Source organism: Trichechus manatus, unplaced genomic scaffold, assembly GCF_000243295.1.
Source record: "Trichechus manatus latirostris isolate Lorelei unplaced genomic scaffold, TriManLat1.0 scaffold00294, whole genome shotgun sequence".
Classification (NCBI taxonomy): domain Eukaryota; kingdom Metazoa; phylum Chordata; class Mammalia; order Sirenia; family Trichechidae; genus Trichechus; species Trichechus manatus.
Genome location: NW_004444230.1, coordinates 1155842 through 1182456, shown reverse-complemented (window position 1 = coordinate 1182456; position 26615 = coordinate 1155842). Strand labels below are relative to the sequence as shown.

Here is a 26615-nt window from a genome sequence, read left to right as displayed (position 1 = left end):
TTGCCCAGCTTCTCAGCCACGTGGAATCCCAGAAAGGGAGAAAATAAGGCTGGATGTCAGACCATTAGTCTAACCCACCATTTTGCCTTTCGGAAAACAGCAGGCTGGGGTGAGGTGGAGGGACGAATACTCAAGGGCACTTGACAGGAGCTGGAATCTGTGACAGGCCCCTCCCTGGTACCCAGAGGACACCTGCCCAGGGCCACGGTGCAGAATCAGGACCCAAACCTCCCAACAGGGAGTTGGGATCCAGCGCTCCTTCCACCCACCAGGATTCTCTCTTGGTAAAGGGACTACGCAGCAGGTTTTGGGGTTGGGCGGGGGAAGGTAGGGAACACACACATTAAGACACGTACACACGCACTACAGACCGTCAGCCGGAGTCCAGAAGTTCTGCTCCGGGTGCCCTCACCTCACCCCTAAAGAAAGGACCCTCCTCCACAACACCCCAAGGGGACTGGGTTATGACCTGCTGGGCTGTAGCCCCAGAGAAGGCGGGAGAAGCATGGAAGTGGGTTTGGGCCCTCAAGCCTCCCACTCAGAGAGCCACGGAGCACGCTAAAGCTGGAGGATTCCACAGCCTCGCCTTTGTCCCCACGAAGGTGGTCTATGCTGCCATCTTGTGGCCAATGTAGGAAGTGCGCCTATTCTGCAGCTCCGCAAACGGAGTAACACTTTGGCTGAGCTAAACTGAGCACTGTGCGGTGGCTGCAGGGGATGCAGAAAGAAACAAGGCGAAGCCCCTGCCGGAAAGGAGCTTACGTTCAGCGCAAGAGGATTCCGGCCAAAATAGGAGGTCATGCAAAAGATTCCAAAAGATGGAGAGAGCACGACCTGGAGAGAGGGGTCATCAGGAAGGGCTTCAGCAGCAAGGGATGTTGAAGCTGGGCCTTGAAGGGCAGGTATACCGGATTGGGGGCAAGGAAAGATGAAGGAAGGCATTCCAGTGGAGGGACCAGCCTGAGCAGAGGCACAGGGGCAGGAAACTATGGATTCTGAGGAATCTGGCTTGTCCCCATTCTCTGTCAGAGGTAGAGTCTGAGGGAAAAATCATTTGGGGGCATGATGGGCAAATCCTTGAGGGACAGCTTAGAACCTTTGTACCTAATTCCTTAGGCAATAGGGAGCCCACAAAGGTCTTTGAGCATGGGAGCAGCTTGACCAGAGCTCTCTTCTGGAAAAGAGATAGCTGGGGGAAGGAGCATGGAACTGAAACTGACTAGTAGGATCTGGCCAAGGACAGGGAGGGGGAGGGATGAAGAGAACAAATGGGAGGACTTGCAGGGCAACCAAGGTGTGGGGAAGAGAACTGGAAGTACATGCAGTGCTAATGGCGGTACCACCGGCAGAGCAAGCAGTGGCAGCACTAGGGTGGTGTGGGGGGATGCAGACCACACCTGGTGACACTGTCAGAGGGGGTGACACCAAAATGACTGTCTATAAAGTTTTTGCACAGTTTCAGCAGAAATTTATTGTTTTCTATAAAAATATCCCTGTAGTTATTTATAACAAAAAACATTTTTCATAAACCCAGCTCACCTGTATCCATATACCTACAGGGCTAAAACTCTATGCTAATTTACCCAATCACAAGCATGTGCTGTTTTCGTTGCTGGTGTGTTTATAGTCGCTGACTTTGTCAAATTTTCTGGTGTTTCAGCTACAATATTGTGGTACTTAGTATTTGTGAACTGGTATCAGTAACTTTTTTGAGAATGAAATAGTAATTAAAGGAAAAGAAGGAGTGCTATATGGGAATTACAATTTACAAATAGCATTAGTACAAAAAACATTACTAAGGATTCTGTGTTGGAGCCCTTGTGGCACAGTGGTTAAGAGCTCGGCTGCTAACCAAAAGGTCAGCAGTTCGAGTGACCAGCTGCTCCTTGGAAACCCTATGGGGCAGTTCTGTAGGGTCCTATAGGGTCGCTAGGAGTCGGAATTGACTCAACAGCAATGGGTTTGGTTTTTTTTTCAAGGATTCTGTATGGTCTGGTACCGGAAGAGGTCCATGGGGGGGGTGACACCATGAGTTACTGCACTGGGCAACACCAACCCTAGTGATGCCACTGAGAGCAAGGGAGGTAAGTCAGGGGCCAAGCAAAAAAAGCTATGTAATTTATAGGAGAGTTAGACATGTAAACACTAATCATTTAAATATTGATTTGATTATATTAAATAATTATTATTAGTTATCCCTTTGCCCCTTATTGAGGCAGGACTAGCCCCATCTGGAGTCCCTGAGGGATGCGAAGAGTTAAGCCCTCAGCTACTAACAAGAAGGTTGGCAGTTCAAATCCACCCAGAGGTGCCTCAGAAGAAAGGCCTGGCAAAAGGTCACAGCTATGAAAACCCTATGGAGCACAGTTCTACTCTGCAACACATGGGTCGCCATGAATCAGAATCAACTCAACAGCAACTTATTGGGTTGTTTGCACCATCTAAGCAGACGAAAAATACCTGGTTTCTTAGAAATCCTTGCTGGATACCTTGGGGAAGCTCCAGGTAAAACTGTCCTTTGGGCAATTAGAAATAATACTAAAAGTAGAAAACCAAACAGCTGCTATGGAGTCGATTCCAACTCATGGCAATTCTAGGGGTGTCCGATCGCCAGGCCTTCCTTTTGAGGCATCTCTGGTGGACTCGAACCTCCAACCTTTCAGTTAGCAGCCCAGTGCATTAACCACGTGCACCATGCAGGGACTCCTCCTAAAAGTGGAAGGAATAGTAATCCCTCACATGTGTACGGACTTTATAGTAAATAAAGCCCTTTAACTCATACATGCATTTGACCACCATTTATTGAGCTCTTAATGTGTACCAGGCACTGTGCTAAATGGTTGGGATGCATCAGTGAACAGGGGTTACAGTGCAGTGGGGGAGACAGACACCAAATAACAGTCCTGATGAATAAGTAAATTATAAGACGTACTGGAAGGTGACATGTAGTATGGAATAAAGGGAGCCTTGATGCTGGGAAGGGGGAATGGAGGACCGGGTTGGGGGGCTGTGGACTGAAATGTCAGGGAAGACCTCAGTATGAAAGTGACATTTCAGCAAAACCTTCAGGCTTTGAGAAAAGAAAACCCTGCGGATATCTGGAGTGAAGCTTCCAGACCCCAGATTGGGATTTCTGGAATGTTCTAGGTCCGGCAAGGAGGCTGGTAGGTTGAAGTGGGGGTGGAAGATAGAGTAGTTGAGGTGAGCTGAGAGAAGTAACCAGGACTGGTTTGCATGAGGCCTCAGAGAACAGGGTGGAGACTTTGGTTTTTACATTGGAGCAGAGGAGTAGCGTGCTCTGACTTACGTTTTAATGAGATTACTCAGGCTGCTGAGGAATGAGTTTGCCACATGAGAGAAGAATCAGAGACTCAAGAGAGCAGGAAGCAGTAGTTTAGGGACCATGTCGGGGTCTGGAGAAAGGGGAGGCATCGAAGAAGGCCCAGGAAGAGCTGCCCATTTGGTTGAGTGGGTCTGAGGCCAGACCTTGGTGTCAGGCAGCTCTGTGTGCCAATCACAGCTTACCAGGAGCTATGTGACCTTAGGTTCATTATTTACCCTTTCTGAGCCTCGGTCTTCCATGTCTTCCATCTATGAGATGGGGATGATAAAAGTGTCAGCCTCAATGGGTTGATGTGATGAACTAAGGTATGTAAAGCCCTTAGCAGAAATCTGAGCAAGGCTCACTGAAGGAAGGAAGAAAGGAGTCTGAGAAATCACTGGAGAGAGGGTAAGGACCTCTTGTGTGCTGCTGGAGGGGGTGTGAACGGATATCTTTCTGGTGGGCAATCTGGCAGACACCTTCAAGATACACTTATCTACTGACCCAGAAAATCCCTTCAAGAAATTCCTCCTAAGAAATGATGAAGGATGTTGTCTTAGTTATCTAGTGCTGCTATAACAGAAATATCACAAGTGGATAGCTTTAACAAAGAGAAATTTATTCTCTCACAGTCTAAAAAAAAATCCAAACCCGTTGCCATTGAGTCAATTCCGACTCATAACGACCCTGTAGAACAGAGTAGAATTGCCCCATTGGGTTTCCAAGGAGCGCCTGGTGGATTCTAACTTTTGATTAGCAGCTGTAGCACTTAACCCCTACTGTAGTGCTTAGCCACCAGGATTTCCTCTCACAGTCTAGGAGGCTAAAAATCAGAATTCAGTGTGCCAGCTCCAGGTGAAGGCTTTCTCTCTTTGTCAGCTTTGCAGGAAGGTCATTGTCATCAATCTTCTCCTGGTCTAGGAGCTTCTCAGTGCAGGAACCATGGGTCCAAAGGACATGCTCTGCTCCCAGCATTGCCTTCTTGGTGGTATGAGGTCCCCCTGTCTCTCTGCTTGCTTCTCTCTTTTATATCTCAAAGGAGATTGACTTAAAACACAACCTAATCTTGTAGATTGAGTCCTGCCTCATTAACATAACTGCCACTAATCCTACCTCATTAGCATCATAGAGGTAGGATTTACAACATATAGGAAAATCACATCAGATGACAAGATGGTGGACAATCACTTAATACTGGGAATCATGGACTAGCCAAGTTGACAGATATTTTTGCAGGGGACACAATTCAATCCATAACACATGTACACATTGAATTAGCTACAAGGATGGTCATTCTGGGGCTGTTTATGAGAACTGAAGACTGGAGATGATCTAGAAGCCTGTCTTAGTTATCTAGTGCTGCTGTAACACAAATACCACAAGTGGATGGCTTCAACAAACAGAAGTTTATTCTGTCATAGTTCAGGAGGCTAAAAGTCCAAATTCAGGGCGTCAGCTCCAGGGGAAAGCTTTCTCTCTCTGTCGGCTCTGGAGGAAGGTCCTTGTTATCAATCTTCCCCTGGACTAGAAGCTTCCCAGCAAAGGAACCTTGGGTCCAAAGGACATGCTCTGCTCCTGGTGCTGCTTTCTTGGTGGTATGAGGTCCGCCACTCTCTGCTCACTTCCCTCTCCTTTTATCTCTTGTAAGATAAACGGTGGTACAGGCTACAGCAGAGGGAAACTCCCCTTACATTGGATCAGGAACATGACCTGAGCAAGGGTGTTACATCCCACCATAATCTTCCTTAACATAATCTAATCTTGCCATATTAACCACAGGCAGAGATTAGGATTTACAACACATAGGAAAATTACATCAATCACAAAATAGAGGACAACCATGCAATACTGGGAATCATGGCCTAACCAAGTCGACATGTATTTTTGGGGGATACAATTCAATCCATGACAAGCCCAACAAAGGAAACTGGTTACATTACTGATGCTATATCCAGACAAAAGACAATCATGCAGCCATTGGAAACATGGTAAAATTATGTCTATCAGTAACAAAAGAGACCTAAATTATATGTTTGTTACCTTTTTTATTATGGACATTTTATACATGCACAAAAGTAGAGAAAATGGTATAACAGATCCCTCCATGTACTCATCACCCCAAGTCAACAATTACCAACTCATAGACAATCTTGACATACACCCGCACCACACTCCCTTCCTCCCACATATTATTTTCACACAAATCCCAACCATCAAATCATTTCATCCATAAATCTTGCAATATGTAGCAAGTCTCCCCCACAGAATCGTCTAGCGCAGCACCATCTAATAGAAATAGTGTGTGGTTTTAAAATTCCTAGTAGGCACATTTTAAATTTAATTTTAATAATGTATTTTATTTAACCCAATATATCCGAAATATTATCATTTCCGTAAGTAATCAATATAAAAATTGTTAATGAGATATTTTCCAATTTTCTTCCACGCTTAAGTCTTTAAAACCCCATGTGGATGTTACACTTAGAGCACACCTCCTTTTGGACTAGCCCCATTTCCAGGGCCCAAGAGCCACATTGGCTCGTGGCTGCTATGGCCCCTTGCAGGTGTATAAAATCCTTTTTATTTCCACTTTGGGAGTGGGGAAACCCTGGTGGCATAGTAGTTAAGAGCTCGGCTGCTAATCAAAAGGTCGGCAGGTTGAATCCACCAGCCGCTCCCTGGAAACCCTATGGGGCAGTTCTGCTCTGTCCTATAGGGGTCGCTATGAGTTGGAATCGACTCAACGGCAGCAGGTTTTTTGGTCAGGGAGTTGGGTTTAATTTAGGAAGGTGGGTGGGTGCAGGGGAGAGCAGAACCTGCCCAAAGAGGGCCAGGTACCCCCAGGTGACACAGGCTTGGGGCCAGACCTAGGACAGCTGAGTACTGGGGGAGGGGAGGGGGGTCAGAGATGTGGCTGAAAGGAGAGGCGGTGTGGAGAGCCCTGGCTGAGCCCCGAGTGGCATAAACCCTCTGTCATACCCCTCCGGGATCCTCGGTGAAATCTACACTGCTCTGTCGTAGTTGGCAGGAGAAGTTCTTCAGGATGCACGGGAAGGACTGGATGAGCCTACGGAGTTGGTGCTGGGTGAACACAGAGGTTGTCCTTGGCAGTGGCCCTCATAGGAGCTGCATTAGCTTTAAAAAAAAAAAAAAAAAGGCAGCTGGAAGCTCCGTGGTCTCTGTCCAAGGCGGACTGCTCCACCCAAACACACCTGTCGCTTCTCTCAAGAAATGGGGCCAGGTCTGAACTGATTTCCATACAACGTGTCTAACGCTCTTCCTTCCATCTGGAATGCTCACCCACCCCCCACCAGGGGAACCACTACTCCATCCAGGTCAGAGCGCAGGACCCCCTGTGCTCCAGGCAAGCGTGTGCACCTGAGCCCAGTGCCTCCTCCCCTCTGCCAGGGCCCCTGGCTCTGTGGATGGGCATCTGAGCCCCAGCCAGGCCACCCACTCCAGGGAGCTTGTGGGGTAATGATGGATCCGGGGTGAGTTTGTCTGAGAATGACTTCTGTGCCTGCTGTGAATAGCGGGCTCCCTCACCTGCGGTCCTGGCATGGGGCAGCCTGGGGCAGGCACAGGCTCTGGAGTACCCGGATCTGAGTATGGCCTCCACCTCTTCCTGCCTGGGTGGCTCAACCTCGCCCAGCCTCCATTTTCTCATCTGTAAAACAGGGAGCCCCTCCTTCCCCAGCCCAGACTGGCACTGGACCCCCACCCTTGGCGACCAAGCTTGCAGTGTGGCCAGCCAGGTGGCCCTGCCCAGGGGAGAGGAACCAGGGCTCTGGCGTTTAGCTCCCCTCCTCAGCGAGGCCGTCCCCCCTACCCCACAAAGAGGGGCTCCTGTGGACCCCACAGAGGAGGAAGGAGAGGAGGGCAAGGAGTGAGAAGCAGCATGGGGAAGGCAGCTCTCCGCTGGCAAGGAGGCAGAGGAACTGAGTGGGAGCACCTGACTGGGTGGGCAGAAGTGAGTCCCTGGCAAGGGGAGAAAATGAGGAACAGGAAGTGGAGTGGGGGATGGGTGGGGAGGGAAGGGACACACATACAGAACGCACACTAGCCTTAGTGGGTGCAGCCTGATGAATCTGTACCACCTGGATCAAGCTCACAATCATTTCCAGCACCCCATAAGGTTCCCTCATGTCCCTTCCCAGTCTATACGCTGGGTTGGGGGGGGTGGTGAAAGGGTGAACCGCAGCTGGTGCCTACCACGCATGTCTCACAGTAAGCCCCCCACATATCTGGTCAGAGCTGCAGCAAGCCCAGGTCTCACTCTTGTTCCAAGCAGTAAGAACAGCAGCCTTGTTCATGGGTTCTGTGTGCGTGGGGGTGGGAGACACTATTCCAGCCATTTACATACGTGGGTGGTGGGTCCCAAATAAGGAATGCAAGAAATATCACATCAATTTAACTTCCTTTAAATCGAGTCAAATCCGGTGCCAAGCTACATCCCACCAGGCTGCCCAGAAATTCAGTCTTGGCTGTGATAGGGGCTCCCGCAGCCCCCAGGACTCTCTCTAGGGCACGGGGTTCTCTGTCACACCAGAGCTACTGGGAGGCCCCTTGGACCAGATCACCCATTTGCCCTGGTTGTCATGGAGATGCCTATTTTCCCGGAGGATGCTGTGATGATCCCTTCCCGGTGGAAGGCTCTGCTGCTTCCTTGCCATGTTAGGGGCCCTAGGGAATTTTGTCAGGGCCGAGGGTCCCTGGGTGCCCCATGCAGCCATGCCCTGCCATGTCCGAGGAGGTCAGCAGGGACAGGCAGCCGAGTGCCCACCTGTGTCCTCTCCCCATTCTGAGGAACTTCCAGCTGCCCTCAGAGGCCCTTCTCGCTCCTTTCCCCTCTGGGAAACTGGCATCACCTATTTAAGGATTTAATAGCTTTATGTTTTTATCCTGTCACACATATTGTCCTCCTTAAATCCCCTCAACAACCTAGGAGAACAGTATTATTGTCCCTGTTTTACAGATGAGAAAATGGAGGCTGGGCGAGGTTGAGCCACGCAGGCAGGAAGAGGTGGAGGCCATACTCAGATCCGGGTACTCCAGAGCCTGTGCCTGCCCCAGGCTGCCCCATGCCAGGACCGCAGGTGAGGGAGCCCGCTATTCACAGCAGGCACAGAAGTCATTCTCAGACAAACTGACCCCGGATCCGTCATTACCCCACAAGCTCCCTGGCACAACCTACCCCACTTGGCGGCAGACCCCTGTAGGTCCTTCTTGGAAATGCTCCCAACAGGGGAGCCAGAGCTTCCAACTTCAGATCCAGGAAGGACCTTAGAAATTACCCAGTTCTTCTTTTACAGGGGATAAAACTGAAGGCCCAAGAGGCGAACCCGGTCACCCAGGAAGTTAACGGTCACGCGCTAGCTGGGTGTCCCGCTTCCCTGGTGCCTGCCGCAGGCCTGCCCTCTGACCTGCATGCTGCCCACTGGTCGGTCTGGCACTGGGCACCAGGCACTGGGCACTGGTTCCGCTGGCCAGGTCACTGCAAGAGCGCCTGGGGAATGTGGCTGAGCTGGGCCACCCTCCCCACCCCGCACCAAGAGCCCAGGTCTGGCAGCTCCCTTTGGAGCCCAGAGCTGGGCCTCTGAAAGGGATTTTTCTCAACCCTCAGCCCCAGGACTCTCTAAGGGTGGCAGAGGTCACAGCCTGGAGCCGGGGGTCAACCACTGCTAGTATCTGAGCACTGTGTACATCCACGAGGTCATTCAACAATCACCGTGGGCCAGGTACCTAGCAAACACAATAGAGGAGGCAGTCAAGCATCCTGCTGTTTGAGCTTACAGCCTAGCAAGGGCGGACAAATAAAGGAACAGGCAGGGCCAGCTTCATGGGCATGTAACCTGTGCAGTCACACAGGACCCCGTGCTTAGAAGGGCCCTGCATTTAGCTTAATGCTCTGCCACGGGTGTTTGGAAGTTCTTAACAATGTTTGAACAAAGGGCTTCCCATGTGCATTTAGTACTGGGCCTAGCAAATCATGTAGCCAGTCCAGGGAACAGGTAAGCAAAACACAGCATGATAAATACCAAAAAGGGGAAGTGGGGATACAGTGAAGGGCCTCCAAACATAGACTTCTCAGAAGATTAGATAATCCCAGCTGAGCCCTGAAGGATAAATGGGAAAGGCCAAATGAAGAGGAGGAGGGAAAAAGGTATCAAGCAAAGGAAAGAGTATGACCAACGTCCTGAGATCAGAAAGTCTGGGGAGCTTCAGAAAATGGCTGGGGTGCAGAACTTGGGGGGCAGTGATAAGCCACACAAGGCTAAAAAGGGAACCAGGACCAAGAACAGCCAAGATAACTCTGAAGAACAAAGTGGAGGGACACATCCTATTAGACGTCAAGACTTTTTGTAAAGCTCCTATAATTAAGAGCCACCACCTGTCTATCAGTTGGTCATACTGTGGTGGCTTGTATGTTGCTATGATGCTGGAAGCTATGCCACTGGTATTTCAAATACCAGCAGAGTCACCCATGGTGGACAGGTTGCAGCGGGGCTTCAAGAGTAAGACTAGGAAGAAAGACCTAATGATCTACTTCTGAAAATTAGCCGATGAAAACCCTGCAGATCACAGCAAATATCGTCCGATACAGTCATCAGGAAAGACCAACCACTAGAGAAGGACAGCATGTTTGGTAAAGCAGAGGGCAGCAAAACCAAGGGAAACTACCAGTGAGCTAGACTGACACAATGGTGCAGCAAGGGACTCAAACATGCCAACCATCATGAAGGTTGGACAGGACCAGGCAACGTTTCGTTCCGTTGTACGTGCGGTTGCCATGAATCAGAGCCACCTCGATGGCAAATAACAATCACAACAACAACATGATTAAAAGAGTGTAGCTCAGGGATAAATAGGCCAGTGGGACAAAACAGAATCCAGAAACAAACCCACAAGTGTATGGAAACATGATTGTGATAGAGAAAGCATGACAAACCAGTGGGTAAAGGATATATTATTCAATAAATGGTGCAGAGACAATTGGTTATGTATAGAAAAAAAAAAATCAGACCCCTGCCTCACACCCCACATGAAAATAAATTCCATGTGGATTAAAGACTTAAATGTGAAAATGCAAAGCTCTAAAACTTTCAAAAGGCAACACAGAATATTTTTACAAACTGAGGGCAGAAAAGGGATTTCTTGAGTATGACACAGAAAGGGTCTTTTCCTAAAAAGAAAGATGGATAAATTAGACCACATCGTTATTTTTTAATTTCCATATAACAAAATGGAGACCTGATGGCGAAGTGGTTAAGTGTTCGGCTGCTAACCACAATGTCGGCAGTTCAGATCCACCAGCCGCTCCTTGGAAACCCTATGGGACAGTTCTACTCTGTCCTGTAGGGTCGCTATGAGTCAAAATCACCTTGACAGCAACGAGTTTGTTTGTTTGTTTTTTATATAACAAAATACACTGGGAAGGATGGCTCTGACTCATTCACACTGTCTCCTCAAGCCCCTTTCACGCAGAGCCATGCCTGTAAGTGTGAAGGTTCGTGAGTAGAGGGCAGACTCATGGGCCCATGTTACAGGGTTGGGTCCTCAGCTTCTCAGACTGGGATGACTGAGACACTGGCGTGCCCATGACCTCTAGCCATGGTTCCCCACTTCCTGATATCAATGAATCCTAGTCAAAAGATGATTTAGTAAATACAAAATCAAAACAAACTATCAAGTACACCTGGCTTATCCTACTTGGGGGCTTCTCTGTCCAGCATGCTCTTGTCCTGCCCCACAGCAGACTCCTTCCTACCCTTTAAGTGTCAGCTGGGATGTTACCTCCTCAGAAGCCTTCTCTGACCACCCCATCTGAAGAAGGACCCCAGCCCCATCACTCTCTCACCTCACCCTGTTTACTTCCTCCTTGGCATCTATTGCTGTCTGTCATTATCTATTTGTTTATGGTCTCTCTCTCCCGCTAGACTTCAGTTCCCTGAGGGCAGTGACCCTAACTGTCAGTGGGCCTGTGGGAGCCAATGTCCTTTTTTGTTTGTCTGTTTGGCTTGCACACTATTTTTCCAAATATTCAATCTGTTGGTAATATTTGAAAATCAAGAAATTTTATATAAACATCCAGACTTCCAGGTTCTCTTGAAAAAGATCTGGCACAATGGGCTGGAGCTGAGTGACTGCTGCAAACTCTAGTTCTCTAGGCTTCCCCAAGCCCCCACCCCACCCCATTACATCACACTTGGCTGTCTTCACTTCTTTATCTTCCCTGCCTGTCCCCTGGAGACCTTTGAGTCCAAAACCCCTTATCTCTGTCTGTCACCAATTAACCCCTACACCTGAGACAAGCTAAAAAATACTTCAATAAATAAATTGAAAGAACAAGAAAGGTTGACTGTTTTAGAGGAAATATTTCATCTAAGCCCTGGGAAGGCTCTATCCCACACAAATTGTGAGACACAAAGACGCCCTTCTGGTGCCTGCATTCTTCTGGGTCCCCAGAATCAGTTACCCTCCCTTGAACACTTCATGCTAATGAATTCGGCACATTCTTTCCTTAGACGGGTTAATCTGAATGATAAGATTAAGGCTTTGATCATATTATGTTGATTAAAACATCAACGTGCCGCCCTAAATCTGTCTGTCAAGGAGGGAGTAGGTCAGTGACTGTGGGTAGGTGAGTATGGATTGTGGGAATTTGTCGTGTATGGGGGGCTCACCTTCTAAATCCCCCCTAAGGAATGTCAACTTTCCCCATGAAATATCCCTTATCCAGCAGGTTAGGCCTGCAACAAGGTAAAGAAGGCGAACATGCCAAAGGACATAGTGCGCACGCGCGCCCGAAATCTCCGCCACTTTTTCTCGGCAGCCCAAACACCTTCCACCCGCATTGCGCAGGCGCCTAGATGGACCAAGTTTTCCCTCCCCCTTCCACCTCCCCGCGAGTCGAGAGGACGCCCTCCCGCAGCGCAGAGTTTCTGCGCAAGCGCTCTCCGCATCCCCGCCCCCGAACCAATTGGAAGCCGCGGTGCCTAGGCGCTTGGGGCACGACGCCGCGGGTGAGGCCGGGACGTGAGGTCAGCGCGCTGTCGTCACAGGGGCGGCTATATAAGTGAATACAGGCACCGCCCCTCCGCCCCAGTCACTGAGCCGCCGCCGAGGACTCAGTAGCCTCCCCCTCGAGCCCCCTCGCTTCCCGACGTTCCGTCCCCCCTGCCCGCCTTCTCCCGCCGCCGCCTTCCGCAGGCCGTTTCCACCGAGGAAAAGGAATCGTATCGTATGTCCGCTATCCAGAACCTCCACTCTTTCGGTAAGCCCCAGGCCCGGGTGGAGAGTGGGACGTTCCGGGCCTGGAGACGGCCTGGAAAGCTGCCAGATTTACAGGCCTTTATCAGCTTTGACGGAGGAAAGACATCCGGGTTCGGGGGGTCAAGACTTGGGTCTTGGGGTCGGCCTGCGAGCGGGACCGGAAGGAGCGGGCGGGAGGTTAGTCCTTGGGCGGGCCCGGCGTTTCGGGTGGCGCATTTACTAATGGCTCCCGGGCCTCTTGGAGCCACACCCGCCCCCTCCCGCCACGCTTGCGTCACGTCCGTTACGTAACCTGCCGTAGTCACGGAGCCGGGAGGGAAAGGCGGTGCCCAGCCCTAAGTGACAAACGCATACGCCAATGGGGGTAGGAAGCTCGGCCTCGCCTCGGGAGCTCGGGTTCCGGCCGATTGCATCAGCCGGGTGGGGCGCTGCTTGCCAGCCCGGGCTCCCCTAGCACGTGAGTGCCTTCGAGGGCGGGCCTGGGACCAGAAGCCCAGGCTTTCTCGGGTTCTGGAAGCCGTCCCGGACTGACCTGTTCGGAGAGCGCCAACAAAGGACGCTTCTAATCTGATTGAAAACTTGCGATTCAGTATTAGTTTCTGCACTCGCAAAATACCCAGTGGGTGGGTGGTACACACCTGAGCGGCGACAGTTCTAAACGAACTTGGTCTTTCTCCCCAGACCCCTTTGCTGATGCAAGTAAGGGTGATGATCTGCTTCCTGCTGGGACTGAGGATTATATCCATATAAGAATTCAACAGAGAAACGGCAGGAAGACCCTTACCACTGTCCAAGGGATCGCTGATGATTACGATAAAAAGAAACTAGTGAAAGCGTTTAAGAAGGTAGGTCTTAAATGAGTTTGTAGGAAGATCCCATTTATTTTACCCACAAGGGGGTGCTAGCTGTGTTGCATAGTTTCTCCCAGAGGGGCGGGGACCCATTGTCTTCAAGTCGATTCCAACTCACAGCTGCCTTATAGGACAGAGAACAACTGCCCCATAGGGTCTCCAAGGCTGTAATCTTTACGGGAGCAGACTGCTACATCTTTTGATTAGCAACCGAGTGCTTAACCACTGTGCAACCAGGGCTCATTAGTTTCCTCAGAGGAATCCTTAAGTGTGTAAATGCTGCTTGGCCTGATTTGTTTTGCTTCCTTTGTGTTTGCAGAAATTTGCCTGCAATGGTACTGTAATTGAGCATCCAGAATATGGAGAGGTAATTCAGCTACAGGGTGACCAGCGCAAGAACATATGCCAGTTCCTTGTAGAGGTGAGTTCCATTACTTCTTGGTACTGTGCCGCTTCTGGCAGATCTCAGATCCTACCTAGTCAGTTTCTGCTGGAGACATAAGTAGGTTTTGTTGTTTAGTTTTTGGTAAGAATAAGTAAAACAGGTGTTTATTTTTTTTTTAAACAGAAGGGACTGGTCTGCCTGTAAGTTTACTGTGGGGGAGGGGTGTGCTTAAAAGATGTACTTTTAGATTGCACAGCTGCAGATACTAAAAGAAGAATGCAGGATTGTTTTTGAATTTCAGTGACTTTGTAAGGACTTTAAACCAAAACTAAAACTATATTTCCTAAGTGCTAAAATCAGTACTTAGTAATAGTTGAAGAGATGATTCCTCATCCTCGCAGACCTTTATTCAGCATCTGTGCAGGTGGAACTTGAGCACAGGATGTTCAAAGGGATCGTTCTTAACGGAGTCCCTGCAGTTGAGAACCATTATGTTTGTGGTAGTTGAGGTATGCGTCTTGCCACCTGGCTCTTGGGTAGCAGGAGGGTAGGGTTGTTGGCATCAAAAATGGACTTTTAAGTGCCCTTTCCTTTTCTCATTGCAGATTGGACTGGCTAAGGACGACCAGCTGAAGGTTCATGGGTTTTAAGTGCTTGTGGCTCACTGACGCTTAAGTGAGGATTTCCTTGCAATGAGTAGAAAATTTCCCTTCTGTCCCTTGTCACAAGTTTAAAACCTCACAGCTTGTATAATGTAACCATTTGGGGTCCGCTTTTAACTTGGACTAGTGTAACTCCTTCATGCAATAAACTGAAAAGAGCCATGCTGTTTAGTCTTGAAGTTCCTCATTTAAACAGAGGTCAAGCAGTAGGCGCCTGGCAGTGCCCAGCCTGAAACAAAGCAATAACGTGATGTTTCAAGCTCAGAACCCCGAGATTACAGACGGCTGTGTTAGGCCAGAAGTTCCCCTGCACTCCTGCACTGAGAGAATGTCACCCACCACCTGAACAGCCCTCGGTGGAGCTGAGAGGAGAGGATGGGGTAAGGCAACTGTACCACTAGAGGGAGCCTTTGGTAGCAAAAGAAAGATTCCTTGGTGTTTCCAACCTGACAAGATGGGCAGAGCTTAGGAGAGGGCCACCTTCCCTCTGGTGAGGTGATAGGACATCTGGCTTGCCACAGAGGTCTTTGTTTTGACCAGACGTATCCTAGCTAAGGGATGTTGGAGGAACACCAGAATGTGAGGCCACCCTTCCATCACAGTTAAACTTTTGACAAGGGAACAAATTTCAAACTGATGTATCAGTCATGTAGCTAGCTGTAGAGCTTGCAACTTACTAGCAACAGCTGCCCAATGCCATGTGAAGAAACAACTGGTTTTTGTTTTTTTTTTCCCCCCTTCAGTTTTAATGTTATGTAATGTATTTAAGCTCTTATTTAAATAAAACATGTTTTCAGAAACAGCTGGCTTGCCGATTGTATTTTATGTAGTCGATTTTGGGTACGTGAAGGAACCACTAAGATAATGGGCTTCAGGTTGCTGAGAATGGTTATCAGGAGCGAATGGCATGCTGTTCCTCTTAGCTACCAAACTCAGCCAGCCTGTCTTGTAGATGAAGGCCAGGCTTCTTTTAAATACAAGTTGGATGGCTATATAGAGAACAGGTGAGGGATGATGAACAAAAGCCGAGCCCAGTGGCAACTGCCCCAAAACGGATGGCTAACCCTGGAACCAGGAGTTGGTACACAAGTCCTATAAAACTGATTCCACACAAAAGAACACGTAACTCCAAACGGTGACATTGTTCAAAACATTGGGGTGATGCTTTAAAACTGCAGAAGATTTGACTGGAAAGTTCAAAGAACTTCTAAGGCAACACTAGAGGCAAAATCCACAGAGGACAGCAAGAGAAGAGAAATTCACACAGGCTGTAGGTTGACGTGAGCTAATGTGTCAGGTCCTGCATAGGCTGTTCCTGATTTTGTGCTTTCTCTGATCTGTAGAATGGGATTAGCCTCATTTAAACTAGCAACATCTGTATCAAATAGTGTCTCTAGCTAACCAAATCAATTACCTGTGACTGAGGAGGTTTGTGAACACTGGAACCCAATTGCTGTGACTTGGGTGTATCTCAGAGCTGAAGTAATTAAGAAAGCATAATCATCTCTGTTTGATAGAGAGAATTGAGGGAAATGTGATGATCCCAAGGCTAGTAACGGGCAGAACCTCACCTAAAACCTGCAACTCTTGTCCACTGCTCTTTGTACCAGATGACCATGCACTGCATGATTGTGTACATTAACAATTTAAGTAGCTCATTTTTCATAATTGTTGAGTGCTAGGTGTATGCTGCATACCGTGCTGGGAGCCATACGTGCAAAGGTGGACAGCCTGTACACCAGGAGCTGACACCTTGATGGAGGGTGTGACACCAGCACACAGCCATGACACGGGGCAGAAAGGAGCAAATGCCGAAAGTGACTTGGCCAAAGCGCCACAGGATCTCGGGATTGAGAAACATCCTTCCCTGCCTCCATCTGCACCCAAGGGAGCCGGGGATGGCTTCCTAGAGAAGGTACCATCTGAAGCAGGGCATTCCAGGCAGAGGGAAAAGGAGTCAAGATCAAAGGTGAAAAGGTACCAAGTGTGTCTGAGGAACCTAAGGTAGGAACATTTAGCAGGAGCAAAGGCCCTGTATAGAGCAGAAATGACAACAGTACTGTCTCAGGCTATATACCAGGCCTGTGCTAAAGGCTTAAAATATCCCCGTCGACACACCTGGTAAAACGGATTCCGGAAAGGCAACATACCCAGCAAGCAGGTGGAGGCCAGGGAAGGGAGGATAATGAGAGCTGGGAAGTTGGTGTGAGATGGGGGTGGGCTGAGCCACAAGCTAAGTCATTTAGATGTTAATATGCAGAAATTCCGCAGTGAATGAAGAGTTCATTGATCATGTCTCCTGGCTCTTTGCTCCTTCTCTGATCCCCAGTTTCTCAATCTCCCTTCTCTCTGCCCTCATCTCCTCTAGCCTCTCCCTAGTCTACCCCCTACCCCCGAGATCAGCAGCCCTCTTGCCCACCCCCTAGTCCCAACCCCACCCCCTGCAGCAGCAGGCAAGAGCAGGAACAAAATGAACATTTCTTAAAATGGTGTTAGGAAAACAAAATGGAAACTGTCTGGCTAAAAGTGTGCAGAGATACACAAGGAGTATTTCAAACCTATTCAGACTGCTATAAACTCAATAAATGGGTAAACGTTTGGAGAACTGAACACGCAACTAAGTAGCTCTAAGAAAATTGACCTTCTTCGCTGTACACCAGCCTAGATGGCGCCCTCTTGTGGCAATAGTATAAAAACACTTCTATTCCCTCAGCCCTCCGGCTTTGAAATTAGAGCTCCTTGAGGAATTTTTAACTGCTCAGGAGATATACATTATTTCTAAATTAACACATAATGTGAGACTAGTAATTTTTCTCTTGCAGTCTTGTTAGATGCCATCGGGTTGGTTCCGACTCCCAGTGACCCCATGTACAACAAAACGAGATCCCGCCTGTTTCTGCGCCATCCTCACAGTTGTGCTTGAGACCATCGTTGCAGCCACTGCGTTAAACCATCTCGTTGAGGGTCTTCCTCTCTTTCGCTATCCTTCTGCTTAACCAAGCATGACATCCTTCTCCAGGGACTGGTTCCTCCTGATAACATGTCCAAAGTACATCAGAAGAAGTCTCACCATTGTTACTTCTAAGGAGCACTCTGGCCGTACTTCTTCCAAGACAGATTTGTTCATTCTTCTGGCAGTCCATGGTATATTCAATATTCTTCACCAGCACCATAATTCAAAGGTGTCAATTCTTCGGTCTTCATAGGGTTGTTGTGAGTCTGAATCAACTCCACAGGTTGGGTTTTTTGCACTGTCTTAGATTATCTTAATTCAAATATTCATAAAATGCACTGTTCATAAAATCAGAATGAATTTTTAATGCTGGAAAATGAGACATTGGCAATAGGATAATTGCAATACAACCTTATATAACTACATAAAATCTACATAAAAGCATAATAAAAGTTCTAAAGAACACTATTTTTAACAAAACTTAACATTACAGAAAATATATGTTTATTTGGCATATGGGTGAATTTTAATTAATTTTACATGAGGTGTGGTTGAGCCTTTGAAGTTAGACTGCCTGGGCTAAAAAGCTCTAGCAAATGGCTCTGCCCTGACAGCCAGAGATTCTGACTCAGCAGTTCTGATGTGGGGCCCAGGAATCTGCATTTTTAACCAGCATCAGCCTATTCCTGTGGGAGGTCACAAATCACACTTACGGAAACACCACTTTGGCTAATGGGGAGCTATTGAAGAAACTTGAACAAGAAAAGAGGTATCATCAAAGCTAAACTTGGGGAAAAATAATGTGTTAGGAGTATTATATTTAGGATGCTTTGAATAGGAGGTATCCTAGGGTCAGAACATGTTTACTTACATCTGAGAAACCAACCCGAGAATTTTCTACAAGATTTTGTCTGTAATGATATGTGTGTGTGTGCATTTTCTTGGGAGATTGTCAACAGCTTTTATCAAATTCTTTAAAAAGCCCACTACTCAAAACAGTTAAGAATAACTGGTCCCTGGGAACCATATACTGATAAGGATCTAATACCCAAAATACATTTTTAAAAAACTTTTACAATGAAAAGACAAGCAACCCAATCAAAAATAGGCCAAGAACTTGGACATGTCACCAAAGAGCATATTCAAATGGTCATCAAGCACATGAAAAGATGCCCAACATCACTAGCCATTGTTGTTTGCCAGCAAATCCAACTCCTGGCTACCTCATGTGTAGAGTAGAACTGCTCCATGGAGTTTTCAAGGCTGTGACCTTTCATAGCAGGGCCTCTGAGTGGGACTGTATTAGAGAGATGCAAATCAAAATACAAAGAGTTACGACACTTCACTCCCATTAGAATGGCAATGATCAAAAAACAAAACAGTTTACTGTGTTGGCAAGGTTGTGGAGAAATTGGAACCCTCACCCATTGGCTAGTAGGAACGTAAAGTGGTACAGCAACTATAGAAAACAGTTTGGTGGTTCCTCAAAAAGTTGAACATAGAACTACCCAACAATCCCAATTTTAGGTATATACCCAGAAGTGAAAGCAGGAATGCCAACAGAAATCTGTACACCAATGTTCATTGCAGCACTTTTCACAATAGCCAAAAGGTATAAACAACTGAAATGTCCATCAACAGATGAATGGATAAACAATGTGTGGTATGTACATACAATGGACTATTTACTCAGCCATAAAAAGAAATGGCACAACCTGGATGAACCTTGAAAACATCATGTTGAGCAAAGTTAGGCACAAAAGGACAAATACTATATGATCTCACTTATATGAAATAAGCACATATATAGAAACCAAAGATTACTAGTGTTACCAGGGGTGGAAAGGGCAGGGAAAAGAAGGAGTTTTTGCTTAGAGGGCATGGAGTTTATTTTAGTGGTGGTAGAAAAATCTGGAAAAGTTTAGTGAGAATGGTTGTACAACATGAATGTCATAATGTCACTGAATTATACATGATGTAGAAATTGTTGAATTGGTATATGTCTTGTGTATATCTTCACCACAATAAAAAATAAACTGCTCCCTGCTTCCCATCCCATGACTTACAAACCCCCAGGGGTTAACAGAGGTCTTCCAGGCATGTTATTACCAGCAGTAATAGTGCCTATTTCAATATCTACTTTTTAAAATTAATAAATATGTTAAATTTCCCCTTTAAAAGGGAGTGTGTGCTGGGCAGGAGGGACATGCATAGTTGCCCAGCGCTGACTCACTCAGTCCACAGCCACTATCACCAGCCGTTACCCAGCGGCAGCATCCTGGATCACTGTGCAGTTTAAATTGTCTTTAGTCTTAGTCCTTTATGGTTAATTTGCACTCATTATGGACCATTGGTTAAAAACAGGAAGACAGAGAACACAGAAGTTGAACAATAAGTTAACGTGGGGCATAAACATGGCAGTCATTGTGTGTGTCAAGTCATTGATTCTCAGTCCATTTCCACAAAATGACAGGAAACAAGCACAAGGAGAAAGTTAGGTGCAGAGAGAGCGTGACTTACCTTATCAGTCTTAGAAGAAATACAACCAGAATGCTCCTTAGAAGCCAAGATGGCAAGACTTTAGCTCGCTTACTTTGGACACATCATCAGGGAATACCAAGCGCTAGAAAAGGACATCATGTTTGGTAAAGTAGAGGGTCAGCAAAAACAAGGAAAGTCCTCAGTGAGATGGGTTGACATAGGAGCCACAACAATGTGTTACTCGATTGGGGTCCGTGTCCTGGAGCAGTCGAGCCAATGAAATGTACTCCAAGTCAGAAAGAGAAAGTTTATTAGGAGGTGACACCAATGCGGAGTCCGGCAGCAATGCAGGCTGTCTTTATGGAGTTCCAAAAAGTAATTTCTACATCAGAGCTTATATATCATTTTTGCAAGGATTATATAACGTTTTCAAGCACGTAGCCCACAGATGGTCAGATGAGTATACATCACAAAACAACTACAAGAAACTCTTTATTAAACTAAAGATACACGTGCCGGACACCTGGACTCTAATCTTTGTTTGTAAACAGGCAAAAAAAAAAACTTACATAAAAATCTCTTGGCTAGCGGAACTAGCCTGCCAAGTTTACTCTGACCAAGCAAGATAAGGAGCAAGAAAGTAAGTTTCAGACCAAAAGCATCAGGCAGCCTTCCTAGCTGCCATCTTGCAGGCTGAAGGCCATCTCCCAAGAGAACAAAAATAAGGAGGGAGACCAACGCCGCAAGAGCCAAGAAGGCCCCGCACCCCTTTGGAAAGAGACCAGTGCAGCTGGTGTAATAAAAAAGGACATTGAAAATGAGAGTGTACAAAATGCCAAGAAAAAAAACTTAGAGGTTAGAGTATCATTATGGCATTATTTATATCAAGCTCTCAATTGTCCATTTTGAAAAAAAGAAAACATGTTGCAAGGTATTAGGGTCACAAATGGACTCAAACATACCATCATGAAAATGGCACAGGACTAGACAATGTTTCAATCTGTTATACATAAGGTCACCATGAGATTGAGCCAACTCAATGGCAGCAAACAACATAACCTTGGAGAGTTCTGCTGCTCATATTGTGGTCCTTAACCAGTAGCATCGGCATCACCCGGGAGCTTGTTAGTTGCCATGAATCAATTCCAAGTCATGAGGACCCCATGTGCATCAGAGTATGACTGTGCTCCATAGGGTTTTCAAGGCTGTGACCTTTTGGAAGCAGATGGCCAGGCCTGTCTTCCAAGGCACCTCTGGGTGAGTTCGAACCACCGACCTCTTGGCTAGTAGTCAAGAGCTTAACTGTTTCCAACACCCAGGGACTCCTGCGAGCTTGTTAGAAGTGCAGAATTTCAAGCCCCACCTCCAGGCCTACTGCATCAGAATCTGAGTTTAACGACAGCCCCCAGCCAACTCATATGCACAGTAAAGTTTGAGGAGGTTTAGATCAAAAAAGTAAGCAGACTTCGTATTGTGATCTGGGAGTTGATTAAAAAAACAGTACACTATGACAAAGAACAAACAAGTCTGTCTCGGAAGAAGTACAGCAGAGTACCTCTTGGAAGCGAGGATGGGGAGACTTCATCTCATGTACTTTGGCCATGTTATTAGAAGGGACCAGTCTCTGGAGAAGGACATCATGCTTGGTAAAGTAGAGGGTCAGCAAAAAAGAGGAAGACCCTCAACAAGATGGGTTGACACGGTGGCTGCAACAATGGGTTCAAACATAGCAACGACTGTGAGGGTGGCACAGTGTTTCATTCTGTTGTACGTAGGGTCGGTTTGAGTCGGAACCCACTCGACGACACCTGACAACAGCAACAATGCTATGACATGTAGTTTTTATAAGTGGAGTTTTAGATCTGCACTGAAAAGCTCAAAAACAGTTTACAGAAAGCAACAGCTATGAACTGAATAGGGATTGAATATCATTGCACTAGATGAGAGGTTCAGAAATCTGGTTGCCAACCTGAATCAGCTGGGGAGCTCTTTGAAGGTACAGGGCCTGGGCTCAGCCCCCAGAGCTTCAGGCCAGCACCGTGGCAGGTGGTCCTGGAGTGATGGTGATCTGCTCATTCACCCCATGGAGCCTCACCAGACTTGCAGGTGGCATTCATCCAATTCAGAGGTCTCCAGGATAGCAGAAACAATGTCAACGGAGAAAATACAGTGGTTATATCTAATTTCATTTTTCATTTATTGGGACCAAAGACAGCCCACATCTCCCAAATGTTATTTACAGTGTGCTTGCATATTAGTGGGCTGAAACTCACTTTTATCACCCTTTAGAAAAAATATGAAAAGTAATCAAATTAAAATAGAATTAAAAAAATAACTAATGTAAGGAGGCCCCAACTGTACATTAGTTTTTTAAAAAAAAAAAAAAACACATAATGAAATTTAAATCTGCATTTTAATATATACGTGCTCTCAACCAAACATGATGCAATACCAGTTTTTAATTTGTCTAAAGTTGTGCTTTTTCTTCTAATTAAACAGTTGCGTCAGTGTTTTAATGGGAAATCAAAACTTGTCTTTGAATGTGATGAACATTGTTACAGATCATAGTGCTTACTTCTGTAACAATTAAATTTAACTTCTGTAAATACACCTGAGAAATGGCCGGCAAAAGAGCGGTCACGGCCTTGAGTTCTGGGTGCACTCAGGGAGAGCGTGCAGGGACGCGCCGGCCTGAGGCGGACTGATTCATTGTCTCGCCCAACAAGCACCAGCCTCAGTTTCCTCGGGTGTAATGTAGGGCAACTGTTGTTCCTCCTACTAGGGTTGTAGTGAGGATTAGAAGACATAATTCGAGTAAAGGGCCCAGCACGGGGGCCTGGCCATAGTCGTGCTCCCTACATTTTAATTACCATTATCATGGGAAGGGGGAGGTGTAAATGATGTTATAGGCTTGCATGGAGGAGAGGGTCAAGGTTCAAGGGGAAGGAGAAAACTTCCCTACTTACAACCCCCCATAATCCATGGCCCTATACACTCTTAAGGAGCAAAGACCCTCTTGATCAACATTGTGCCCCCAGGGTCAGCACAGGCTGCCACAAAGTGGGCACCTGGAAAATTTTTGTTGAGTAAATGAATTAATGAAAAAGTGAAGGCAGGTGGTCTCTAGGCAGGAAGGAAGGTCTAGAATGAAGGGCCCCATGGAGGGCTGGCGGCAGAGCTAGAGGGAAGGAGGAAAGGGCGGATGCAGATAGCTGTGGTTATGAGACTGGGAGGGGGAGGCTGACGTCAGATGACCTTGGGATGCAAGAGAGATGATTCACAGGGGTGTCAGGCAACAGCCCAGCTGCAGAATATTAATTTGCAATTGAATCAGTGACCACTTTCAGGACCTTTCCTGTAGGTGTTTGTAGAGAGGTGACAGGAGCTGGGGAGGGGTGCCCGGGCCTGGGGACCAGCCTAGCAGGTTTTGGGGCGGGCCGGGGCCGGCCTTTTAGGTGCTTCCTGAATAACTGAAATGACAAACCTTGGGGCCCAGGCTCGGGAGGTGTGAGATCAGGAGGGGAAGGTGGGCTGGGAGGGTTTGGACAGGTGGAAGGATGGAGGTCACATCCAGGGGTGGATTACCCAGTAAGCAAGGTAAGCATGAGTTTACATTGCTTATTTACTAATCCATAGTGAACCATTTCACATGGGTATTTACTAATCTGTAGTGAACACATAGGTTGAAACCCACGTGAAATGGTTCACTACAGATTAGTAAATAAGCACAAGTAAGCCTGTGCTTACCTTGCTTACTGGGTCATCCATCCCTGTTTGGGACTGTACATTTAAAAAGAGGCTTTGATTCTTCTGTAGGGAGGTGTTGTGGGGTTGGGAGAGAGACAGATGCCAGCAGAATCTCTGACGTGGTGAAAAAATGTGAAATTGTTCACTACAGATGATCTGGTAAGCAAGGTAAGCGCCATGCTTACCTTGCCTGTTGGATAATCCACCCCGGTCACATCGAAGGTAGATTCTGCAGGAGCTGGGCTCCTGGAGAGGGCGCAGGGCACACAGGAGGCTGTGGGCCGAGGGGAGGCAGCAGTACTCGGAGTCCAAGAAGATGGCCATGTTCACAGCCCAGCTCGCTCGCCTCCTAACTGCAGACCCTGGGGTCAGCAATTTAACCTCCCAAAGCCTCACTTCCTCAACTCCAAAATGCAGCTAAAAAGACTCCTCTCACAGTCACTTTTAGAATTATTTTTTCCCATCTAAAGCCACTATTTTAAATTGCTAAACACAAATGTTTCCAATGTCTTATCATGAAAATGTTCAAACATACAAAAAAGTTGAAAGAATTTCCATGTGAATGCTGATAAACCCACCACCTCAATTCTATAACTTACATTTTATTATTCTCTAATATCTATCTATCTGCCCATCTCGTTTTTACGCATTTCAAAATAAATTGCAGACACAGTACACTTTGCCCTAAACACTTCATTAACTGGAGTTTGACATTTGTTTATAGTTTTTTGCTTAATAAAATTTACATACAATGGAATGCACAAATCTAAAGTGTACATTCAATGAGTTTTGACAAATGTGTAATTCAAACATTTATCAAGATATAGAATGTTATTATTCTCACCCCAACACTTCCCTCCTGCCCCCTCCCTGACAATCCCAGCCCCAACCCTAACAATCTGAAAACAATCTTCACACATAGCTGCAAGCAAAAGTGTTTGTAAAATTGATTTTCCATAGCTCTTCTATGCAATTAGACAGTCTTCATCAGTGTAAGTGTGCTTCTGGAAAATGCAGCTGTCAGAAACCAGCATTGTGTCAGGAATATTAATTACCTTGCTTTTTGAAATTTGCAGAGTTCTGGATTTGATAATAGGTTCTCTGAGGGCACTGACTCAGTAGTAGAAGGTGTTACTGTTAAGATGTGGAGGCAAAACAGCCCCCAGGGTCGAGGCCAGGAGGTGACCAGGGCCTGTGGAGAACATGGATAGACCAGAGGAAGGAGACCAGTGTGAGGCCTGCATGGAGGAGAGGGCACTCACCAGCAGGAGAAGGTTCCAGGGGGCGTTGCAGGGAAGTGTGGAGAGAAAAATAATCAAGGAAAGGGGGAGAATATTCTGGCGGTCAGCAGGAAGCAGCAGCACAGATGAGGGGAGGTTTTTCCCTGTTACCACTGAGTCACCTCGGACTTATGGTAACCCCGTGTGTGTCAGAGTAGAACTGTGCTCCATAGGGTTTTTTATAATGGCTGATTTTTCAGAAGTATATTGCCAGGCCTTTCTTCCCAGGCGCCTCTGGGAGAACTCGAACGTCCAACCTTCCGGTTACGTCGAAGTGTGTTAGCCGTTTGCACCACCCAGGACTCCTGAGGCGCAGTAGGGCTGTGGTGATGAAGACACCAATAATGCTAGCAGACTCTGACTTAGAACTCACCGTGTGTCAGACATCATGTAAATGTTACAGGCTTCTCACTTAACCCTCACCACGACCCTCCGAGGTAAGTACAAGTCTCATTCCCATTTTACAGATAGGTCAACGAGACCCAGAAAGTCTAAGTGACTTGCCTTAGGTGGCACACCTAGAAAGTGCCAGAGCTAGGATTCAAGCCCAGGATTCCAAGCCTTCTTGCCCTGTGCTTTCTAAGACACAAGTGCCTGTCCTGCACTCAGGCTCCCAGCCAACGCCTGAGTCCCATCCTCTGGATTCTGATTGACAGGGCTGGGACGCAGCCTGGGCATGGGGAGCTCCTTGGATAATCCTAATGTGTGAGGCCTGGGTTGAGGCACACGTGGGCCTCAGCAGAGAAGGTGAGTGGGGTGCCAGAAGGGATAGCAGAGGCTGGAGTAGGGGCACCCTCACTCTCAGAGGCGGCCAGCCTGTCACTGTGCCCCTGATATGTACTGGGTGGCCTCTCCAGCTCAGCCTGAGAGCAGTGCACAGACTGTCCTCCTGGTTCTGCCACCTATCTGCTATCAGCCTTGGCCAGCAGGTGAGGCCAGAACCCATGAACCCACTTCCCCTAGCCCAGCTCCCAGCCCGGAGGGACCACAGATGCTCATGTTGACATGAACACCTCCCCAGGCAGGTGTCACTGTTTGTCCCCATCCCCATCAAACTCTCCTAGGCCCCAGTTGCCTAGAGCTGGGTGACTGAGTCGCCTTCGGCCTCTCCCTTTTCCACCATCAATAACCAATTAGGAAGCAGAGCTGAGGCCTCCCTGACAGCCGTTTGCAGTTCATCCACAGCGACCTGTTTCCCAAAGCCAGGCCTTGGTGGGCAGCAGTGTGCTCCCGTGGGTGGAGCTACAGCTGGAGGTCCTTCTGCCCGGACAGCGTTCCCCTCGACTGGACACCCTACCTCATTATCACCTTTCTTTTTTGGTATTTCGTCCTCATCCAGAAATCTAAGCTCTATGAAAGAAATGAAAGGCCGGCCATATTCCTCTCTTATCCCAGGGGACTCATCCAGACCCTGGCTTATAGCAGGTGCTCAGTAACTGAAATGACCATGGAATAGTCGAATGGTATGGTTGAAATACCTTAACACTTTCCTTAAAGAAAGTACACTGCTTTTAAAGGGCCCACCTGGATAACCAGGATAAGCTCCCTATTTTAAAATCGGCACCCTTAATTCCATCTGCAAGTCTCTTTTGCTGTGTAACATCACACATTCACGGGTTCCAGGAAATGGGGCGTAGGCATCTTTGCGGGCTCATTATACT

The 26615-nt window shown here is 47.4% G+C and overlaps 1 protein-coding gene across 2 annotated transcripts; it reads left to right on the top strand.

Moving 5' to 3' along the window:
- The first annotated feature begins 12411 nt into the window (after positions 1–12411).
- On the top strand, positions 12412–15293 carry EIF1 (eukaryotic translation initiation factor 1). Of its 2 annotated transcripts, XM_004390324.1 has the most exons (4): positions 12412–12596; positions 13277–13440; positions 13766–13867; positions 14437–15293. In XM_004390324.1, the coding sequence occupies exons 1-4, from the start codon at positions 12566–12568 to the stop codon at positions 14479–14481; spliced, it is 342 nt and encodes a 113-aa protein (XP_004390381.1). In that variant the 5' UTR covers positions 12412–12565; the 3' UTR covers positions 14482–15293. The 2 variants fall into 2 exon arrangements, with proteins under 2 accessions (XP_004390381.1, XP_023581006.1); XM_023725238.1 differs by lacking the exon at positions 14437–15293 and having other exon boundaries at positions 12488–12596; positions 13766–14021.
- Positions 15294–26615: the final 11322 nt, after the last annotated feature.